At 42.2% G+C, this 9,396-nt stretch overlaps 1 protein-coding gene across 1 annotated transcript in view; it reads left to right on the forward strand.

Annotated features, from left to right (window-relative positions):
• TXN (thioredoxin) overlaps positions 1-8,867 on the forward strand; it is a 15,104-nt gene extending 6,237 nt beyond the window's left edge. The window contains exons 2-5 of the mRNA XM_014308785.2: positions 5,562-5,666; positions 6,296-6,355; positions 7,147-7,212; positions 8,644-8,867. Of these exons, the coding sequence (XP_014164260.1) occupies positions 5,562-5,666; positions 6,296-6,355; positions 7,147-7,212; positions 8,644-8,706 (294 nt within the window). The 3' untranslated portion in view covers positions 8,707-8,867. The remainder of the gene's footprint in view (positions 1-5,561; positions 5,667-6,295; positions 6,356-7,146; positions 7,213-8,643) is intronic.
• The last annotated feature ends 529 nt before the right edge of the window (positions 8,868-9,396 follow it).

The following is a 9,396-nucleotide window of genomic DNA, read 5'->3' on the forward strand; positions in this document are numbered from 1 at the left end:
AGGCGGAGCCTGCTTCTCCCATGCGGCGCGAACGGGGGAAGCCGCGCGGAGGGCTCGGCCAGAGCGGAGGGGGGGGAACAAAAAACTGCGCGACCTGGGGCTTCGGGGAGTCGGCATGAGCAGGGGAGGTGATGCAATTTCACGTTATGACAGATTGTTGCTCATAGCACTTTAAAGTCTTAAGGAAAACGTTCCGTTTCTCAAGCGGACAGTAGGGTACTAGAGCGACAGGAGGACAGGACGCAGTCTCAAGCTGCGTCAAGGGAGATTTAGGTTGGGCATTAGGAGAAATTTCTGAAAAGAAATTCTGAAAGGTGATTAGGCGTTGGAATGGGCTTCACAGGGAGGTGGTTGAGTCACCATCCTCGCCGATGTTTAAAGAAGAACTGGACGTGGCACTGAGTGCTATGGGGTAGTTGACAGTGTGGTGTTGGGTCGCAGCTTGGAGCAGCTCGATGATTTCGGAGATCTTTTCCAACCTAACTGATTTTGTGATTCAGTACCTTAATTTAGCAGTCCTGATTTGCCTTATGTACTGCTAGTGTGTAGGGGACCAGGTGGCTTTCTTAGAGTTTGGGCTAAGTTCTGTTGCATTTCGGAGCAGGACATAATGGAAAAGTTCATCCATTCCTGACTTGAAAGGAGCTGCTAGAGCCCATTCCCCATACTTAAACAGCAGGAGTTGCTGGTATAAGAAGTATTTCCCTTGTTATGGTGCTGTCTGACATAGTCACAACCCTAATGCAGCACATCACTGTTTGGATGGTTCTGTGAATGCAAACACATCTGTGGCTCTGAGATACAAAATAGTAATAAAGCCTAGACCGACACAAGGAGAATACCCTGCTGGTGGTGAAATAGCATGTGGTCTTGTGCACAGCAGCTGATGTGGTTGATAGACAACAATGGAGTATTTGTTAGCTGTAACTTAGGAACCCAAGTCTCAAAAAATATTCTCCATGCAAACTTAGCAAGCTCTTCATTTCAGGAAAAATCCTGCTGGGCTAGTCTCACCATTTGAACTTGAAATTTGGTGCAAGTATCAGTTTGATCTCATTTTGAGGCATCTGCAAGTGATGCTGTGTGAGCATCCTGTAAGGCCCCAAAAAGTTGCTCAGCAGGTCTTTAACAGGGCTTACAGTTGTTCTTATACTCTGAGTTAGACACGGGAGAAATACCGTCAAAGATATCCTCAAGAGGTCAAAACAACAAAAAAGACTTTACTGGCAACTTTAGAAAATCAGGAAACTTTGGCAAAAGGTGTACTGCAACATTCAGTCAACATAAAACACTTCTCAAAGCATTAACTTAACCCCCTCAGCTTAGCAAACTCTAAACCTGTTTGATTTCAAGTTACTTAAAAATTCTGGGAGAAGAGAATTAGAAGAAGAATAACACAGAAAAGACATTAAAAAGGGCACATATAGCTGCTAACTGCTGGGTCCCAGCGGTGTTCAGCTGATAGAAATTCCAAGAGGAAGGGTAAGACATATGCTAGCAGCCTGTTTGGCCTTAAATACCCCTTGCCTCCAGTGTGCCCATGACTGGCGGACGCCGTGTGTCTGGGATATGGGCTCTAGGGATGGGGGGTGTGGGGCAATGCACTGCCTCACCAGAGCCAGGCCTGACCTGCCCCTTCCCCCACACATCTGCACCTCAAATTGTTTCGAGATCTCTGTCTTTCCAGTCTCACGCATCCAAGTTTGTTTTCTAGGCTGTGCTCTTCTACAGCCAGTTCACTTTAAAAATGAAAGGCGTGTCAGACCTCTCCCACTGGACCGAAGAAGTGTTGGGATCTGATACATAAATATACAAACTAACACTTGTGACCACAGCTCAAAAACCGGCGAATGCCGGAAGCTCCTTAAGAGGAACGAAATGGCTCAACTTTCAGGTCCTTGAGAGAGAAAGGTGTGTGAATTCCGCAACCCGGAATTGTTGTTCTGCTTTGTATCTCTTCCTCCTTCTCTGTTTATGGCGGCACAGAAGGGGCAGACTTTTAGTGTAAGGGTCGAGGGTTTTGTTACACAGGGGAACAGGTTAAACATGGCAAGTCAAATCCGACTGTGCTCTAAGTTAGCTAGGCTTCGACTATCCTCCTAACTATGAGCCTTGTTTAGTAGTCTGCTGTAGTTAAAGCGACCTTTGGTTACGCATTCATGGACAGTGTGAGCTCAACCGTCCTGCTGACAACAGCATTTTAGCATCAGTGACACCCAGAGTATTCAAGCACAGTGCATCTGGGATTTCTGGATTAATTCTGGTTTTCAGTAAAACAGGTTTGTATTCTTCTCGGATACAAAGGGGAAAACCCATTCTTGCACTGTCTGCACTTCTGTGAGTGAGAGCTAGATAGAGGTGGCCCTTTTCCCTGCACACCTCTTCAGAAACAAAATAGCTTCTGAAGAATGTCTGCTTTCAGGGTGCTTGACTGATCCCTCTGTAGAAGCTGCTATAGCACTACAGAAGGAGCTGCATTGGTCGTTTTTTAGTGGCCCTGAGATAAGTGACTAGTATAACTTGTAAGAGGGTTTGACCATGGGACATACTGTCTTTTATAGTCAAAGCTAATGGAGTGTATAAACTTAAAAAGCTGGTGCTGCCAAAGCTTTCCTTTTCACTCTAGCTGCCTCTCTTGTTATTTAAGTTAAAGAAAAGGCTGAAAAATTGCAGCTTTTGCTATAAGTGATAATTTTATAAGTGGCCTGTGCTAGGAAGTTCAGGCAGTTGAACCTTTGCTTTGTTTATGCTAGCTTCTGTATTTAAAAGCCTCACTAAATTACATAGTAACCATTGGCAGTCAGCCGATGATTGGGCAGTTCAAGGGTGACTTGATATGTGTTGAAAATAATGTTTACAACCAAGCTTTAATCAAATAAGCCAGATAGTGTGGGCCTGTATTATCTATTGCTGAGGGCAGCAGACTCCTCCTTTCAGCGCCATCTGAAGGAGGCCAGCAGCCTCCTTTTTGGAGCTCTACCTGGTGCTGGGCCACTAGAGGCTTTCATTGTTAGAGCTTCTTACCTGGCCCTTGGGAACAGATGCCTGCTACCAATGTGTTTGTTGGAGGTAGCATGCCCTTTTCTGCTGGACGACAATACAAGTAAAATGGGGTCTTGTGTGTGCTGAAAGAGGTTGTAGTTAAATATTTAAGGGAAAACAAACAAATAAACAAAAACACCAAAAAAAAACCCAAAAAAACCCAAAAAAACCACCATCACCGCAAAGAGCAAACCAATCAATATTGACCAGCATGCTAGCTGAGGTTTCCCCCAGTGAGCTGCTACCTGGAGAAAATGCTATTTAACAAAGCATGACAAATAGTCTTGTGATGGGTGGTTCCCCTTCTGGTAACAGAGATTATTTAGTTTTTCATAAAAAAGCTTGTCACTTTATAGTTAACATTAAAGACAACTAGTGAAGTCGGTTGGACTGGTCAAGCAGCTTGTTTTTTGTTTTGTGCCTGCTACTGTCTTCCTTCATCCAGGGAAATTAAGCTCACTAGAAAAACCTTCAGAACTTCTCAGTATGTTGATATTTTTTAACTTGCAGGGGTAACACCTTTGGACCCAGCATCTTATTTCACTGTCCTGCAACAATTTTGGCTGATAGTAGAGATGATTTGCAGGATAACACCTGATTTGTAGTCAGGACCAGGTCACCAGTGGTGAATGGTATATGTGACCAGCTGTAATTATGATGCTGTCCCACTTTCCCTTTGTTCTGTGCAATAACAAACCTCAGGTGTGTGGCCATATGATGAACGCATTCCAAAGCTGGCTTCCTTTTACAGAACACAGTAATTATGCAGCTGGACGGGAGACTTAGGGGTTAAAATAGGATGGTCTAACTGGCAGCGGTGGAAGTGGATTCAATAGAGTGGTGCTCTTACAATGCAGAGGTCTGAGAAGCTATATCAAAAATCAGTAGCAGGATTTCAAGGCCAAAAGGAGTGAAGCTTGATTGAGGAATTTATGATATAAGTACTGGGAGAGAGCAGTGAGTGTGGATTGCTGTGTACAGGAACACTTCAACATTGTAGGTGGGAATGGGTACAGGAATGCATATTATGTCAGTACAGGAGTAGGGGAACCTAGGGAGACAGGAAAACTTGACTGTTCCTGTCTCTTTCAGAATGAGAGTAGGTGGTGTGGAGCGTTGCTATTGGTTTTGTAGCAGAGTAGACTGTGACTGTCCAAGATGCAAGGATAGAAAAACCACCATGTGCCTATGTGCCTCTGAAGAGAGCTATGTGGGGAGGGAAGAAGTCTGTTAACCGGGAGATGTAATGCTGAGTGTATTTGAAGTTACAGGAAGCTCTGAAGACTTTCGCATAGATATCCTGCGTGAGCATTCTTATGTATGCATAATCCTGCTTCCTTGTTAAATATATTCATGTCCAGTTTGACTTTGGCTCCTCAACTGTGTGGCATTCTTTAGCTTACTGGAGTCGAGTTGCAGCTTATTGTGGCTGATTGCAGAAGCAGGTATGAATTAGTTAACCCCTGTGCTGCAAAACTAACCCCCCATGTACGTCTGGCAGTAACCATACTGCTTAGTCCACTGTTGCTGACAGGATTCCAGTGCTTTGCTCCATTAAGCTGGGAGGGACTAAAGTAGCTCTCTTTTGAAGTTTATACCAACAGCTCTCCTGAAGCTTGATTGCCAAGACAACAAAGTTGAAAATTATTGAAGTGGCTTGTACTTTCTTTGACATAGACAATATCAGAATGTAGGTGATCAGCACTTTCTGCTTCTCCTTTAGATATTTGTTTGCCTTTTGCTAGGATGCAAGTATTTATTGCTTTTAATGTCTTTCAGTTCTGTTAAAGCATTCTCTTTTTGACCAGCAAAAATGAGTAATGTAAGATGTTTAGTTCCAAGAAATATTGTCCATAGACTATTTGTGTGACTAAGTGCAACACAGACTGGAAGACTCAGAATAAGTATTGGGTGTTTACTTGTGTAGTCTGTATGTGTAGCATTGCTTTGGCTAATGGTGTCAAATGTGGGTTCACTTAGCAAAATAACTATCCTATGAGGTTGCTTTCAAAAACATGCTTTAGAGTAAAACACACAATATCATTTTAATGTTAGCCATTGATTGGAAAAGTCACCAGAGTGGATGACTGTACAAAGGTTTGTGTCTGTCCTTTCCAAATTCTGCAGATGAAAGTCTGTTCCAGATGAAGATGAAAGTCTTACTGCCAAGATGAAATGAGAAAATGGATTATAAAATCTCTAAGGATCATATTTTGGGGATAACACAGAGCTGTCAGAGTTGAGCATCATGAGTAGAGAATTTCTAGCTTGTTTCCACAATTCAGTGAGTTTGAGCATTATGATTGTTTTCTAATTGGTGAGACATAGGACACTGACTGCTGCTAGCACCAATAAAAACAATTCATACTGAAGCACATGATGGTACAAATAACCCAGTTAAGTGTTTAAGACTTGCCATAATGATTAGTGTGTTAGGTCTGAGAGCAAGCCAGCACTAATCTTATAATGTTTAGGAAAGAAGGGGGAAATCATCAATGTGGTTTTTTTTTTTTTGGTAGGTTGAATTTGAGGCAGAACTGCAATCTGCTGGTGAGAAGCTTATAGTAGTTGATTTCTCTGCCACATGGTGTGGACCATGCAAAATGATCAAGCCCTTTTTCCACGTAAGTAGTTTTTCTGGATTTATTTCTGCATTAAATTGTATATAAATGTTTGTGTTGCTTGAACATGGAGGAACGTTCTTTTGCCTTATGTGATTGCCAGCATTTTCTGGAAAACTGCAAAGTTGCAGAAGTGTCTGTTTTTAAGACTACCAAGTGAAATAGACTGACCGTTGATATAGCTGGGAACTAATATGAGGTAGAGCTTTTGTCCTGGCGCTTACATGCGTGCTGGGTGCATGGAGACCTGCCAGTTGCATTGCAACCTTCTGTACATGGTTAATGTAACTCCTCCAGCTGCGTTTAGGTGGCCGTGTTATCTCCTGATAAGGTATGAGAAGCTGTAGCATCTTTGGGTGATTAGCTGAAGGCTGCAAGAGAAGGCCTTCCACCTATGTCTTAGCATATTTTGGGTCTTTGTGGGGAGAACATGTTTCCACAGACTCCTCCAGAAACAGTCCGCAGCAGAACAGAAAATATTTGCTTTGGTGGTAAAATAGCTGCTTTAAGATGATAAAGCATGTTTCACTAGCAGTTTAAGCAGCACCAGCCTTTCCATTTATACAAATGCATCTTTTCAGGAAGCTTTCCTGGGACACTGTAACTGCATAGTTTTTTTTATTTCTTTCTAGAGTTTGTGTGAGAAGTATGGTGATGTGATATTCATAGAAATCGATGTGGATGATGCCCAGGTAAGGTCTGGGGTGGTCCTGAAGGTGGACAGCTAAGGAGTTCCATGCAAGTGACAGCCAAGAATTCAAAATTCTTCACACATTTTGAATCAAAATCTGAAAAAAAACCCAAGAGTTTACTTCAACTTAAAATTGAAACACAGGGATTTAGGAAAGAATTAGTTTACAAACTATCTGCTGGTTATCAACACTCTTGAAGTCCCATGGCATGTGTTGGATAACTTGGAAGCAGTGACCCTTTACTTTGGGAGGGAGTGTTAGTCTAAGGTCTTAAGCTGCTTTGATGCAATCTTCCTTAAACCTAAGGTTCACAACCTACTGATCTGTCTGGTCCCTCCACAGCTCTTGGCACTTTTTCCTCTTTCATTAAAAATGAAATTAGGTCTTGAATTAAGTGCAATATAATGTCTGCTGTATTGCAGTTTCAACATTGTCAAATAGGTACTTGAAAAATATCGCATGGAAGCCCAAGAGTTGCCACAGGGCTCTTGAGTCTTACAAGCAGACATCTGTTTTGATGTGGAAGTCTGTCTTTTTCCAAGCACAGAGTACAGGTTAAGGTTTTTGCTATTGCATGAATTAAGTGTTGAAGAAGGGATCTTTAAGGCTTACTTAAGGGAGATGCTAACCCTGCACTGGTTTTGCTAGTGATGAACTAGCAGAAGTTCTTTTGCTTTGTCTTGAACAGCAATGGCTTTACCCTGTCAACTAAACCGAAGTCAGCTACAGTGGGTTCTAAATATAACATACTTAAGAATGCCCAGTTGAAGATGGTTTTTTGTCTCTTCCAGGATGTTGCTTCACACTGTGATGTGAAGTGCATGCCAACGTTCCAGTTCTACAAGAATGGAAAGAAGGTAGGCTCTGCCTTTTTGGAACTGGAGCAGGCAAGATAAACACTTGAAAGAAGATTGGCAATGTTGGACTACTTAGTCTGCTTTCTCTTGATTATGTCTCTATGGTACCACTAGCATTAAGACACTCCTGAGAGCAAGCAAGTTCATCTTAGTACCACAGCAGATGTAACCAGTAGTTAACTGGTGATGCAAACTGTCTTGTTCACAGGTAGTGAACTGAGTTAGTTACAGGTTAATCTTACAGACAATTTCATGAGAGACAGTGGGGTGAGATGTCTGTGTTAAGGCTGCTGGTCTATCTGCCTAGCACCCTGCCTTTTACTTGGCCAGTGTTTGTTATCTGGGTGCAGCTTGTCTTGAAGAGAGAAATGACTATAGGTGCCTATGGAATCCTGCCCAAACAGAAGTCTCTAACCTGGTCGAGGTTATATACAACAAGCAGCTGTTTCGTTTATTTCACAGAGAGGCTGTATAACCTTTGATATGAAGGTCCTGTCCCTGTTTAAGGATTGAGCAGACCTCTTTTGTCTGCTCTGCCAAGAGATGGATGAGATGGGATGCAGATTGTGCTCTGACAGCACAGTGGGCTGCCTGTGCAGGGTAGTTTGGGTAGGTCTCTGCATGAACTTGCTGAGCTGATTGTGTTGTCTTTAGGCTTTTAGTTTGCTAAGCAAGCTGAAGGTAGGCTTTTCTGAAGGAAAATAGTGCTTTGGGTGTAAGTTTCGTGGCTGAAGGTGATGGAATTGCACCTTGGATAGTTGCGTGTCACAGGTAGGGTGACTTTCAGTTCAGTATGGGGTCAGTATGAACCTCTGACAGTTCTGTTAGACTGAACTTCTGCAACTTCACGATGTCATTGGAAGAATTGTGATTACAGTGTGACAGTCAATGTGTGGCTTTTTGTATCAAGCAAGCAGTTTCATGGCCTGTAGTGTAGTCTTCTCTCTGCCTTCCATCCCTGTAGATACAGGAGGACAGATCTGCAGTTTTTGAGACAGCAGGTGAATGTTGCCTCTATCTTTCTGCTCTGTAAGTTGCAAGAAGATCAGTTCTCACAGGAGAAGCCAGGCACAGGGGTAGGTCATTTGGAATAGTCCTTCCAGAACTTGATTGATAGCGTCCTGAGCAAGTCAAGGTGACCTTGAGCTGCCTTTGATATGTGGGGACCTTCAGAATCCCTTCAAGCCTCTTTTTGAGTCTAACATAATAGTGACCCAGGATTAATGGTAGTCTGGAGGTGAAGTTTAATAGTCTTCTGTCTCAACTTTTGCATGAGTTGAATTGAGTAGGAAATAAATATATGAACATCTGCAAAATACTCTGTGTTTTGAGAGTTTTTAGCAGAGTTGAATAGGTGTGTATGTGACTGGATTCTATGCAACTAATGTTAAGAAGCATTGAATGCAGTTCTAAAAATCGATCTCTTTACAGGTGCAGGAGTTCTCTGGGGCCAATAAAGAGAAGCTGGAAGAGACCATTAAAAGTCTAGTCTAATCTCCAGCCATGAAGACATTGAAGTGTGACTGCTTTGGCTAAATTACAGCCTGCAACTTTTCTACTTAAAAAAAATAAACAAGCTAGCTAGATTAAATGGTGCAAACTATCTTCTTGGTCCATGTATATGAGTAAAATAAAATATAAACTCTTCACTTTTGGATATTATTGTGTGTTTAACAAAAAGCTTAAGAATTTCATAATGTCAGGTGAGTGTCAGGTTTTGCTGTTAAAAGAGTACTGTCTGTGTACAAAGACTTCTCAAAGGCAACCTCATCTATTGTTGGCTTGGGATCCATGACAGCTGCTTTAGGAGGAGTCTGCTGCCGCCCTACTCAGATGGCAGTCACTATGCCATAATCTAGTTTACAAATACCAAAAGAGGAGTTGGAGAAAAGAGAGTAGTCACTGGGTGGGATACTCCTTTCTTTCTTTCATTACATCTTTTTAGTTAAAAGATTTTAAAAATATTTCAAGCTGCATTATAGAGTTCAAAGCCAAGACTTGTCCTTCCAGAACATTATACCAATCCTACCATGGAAGTGCAAGGTAGGACTTGGACTTGCTGTCTTTTTGCCTTTTCAATTTACCTTGCCATTTGTATATGTACCTTCTGGTTCTATTAGTAAAGAAGTGTGTTTAGTCTGAGTTGGGCTGCTTTGTTCCTAGGCATTAGTCTGGAACAAATGA

The sequence above is a fragment of the Geospiza fortis genome, unplaced genomic scaffold, assembly GCF_000277835.1.
Source record: "Geospiza fortis unplaced genomic scaffold, GeoFor_1.0 scaffold203, whole genome shotgun sequence".
NCBI classification, from domain to species: domain Eukaryota; kingdom Metazoa; phylum Chordata; class Aves; order Passeriformes; family Thraupidae; genus Geospiza; species Geospiza fortis.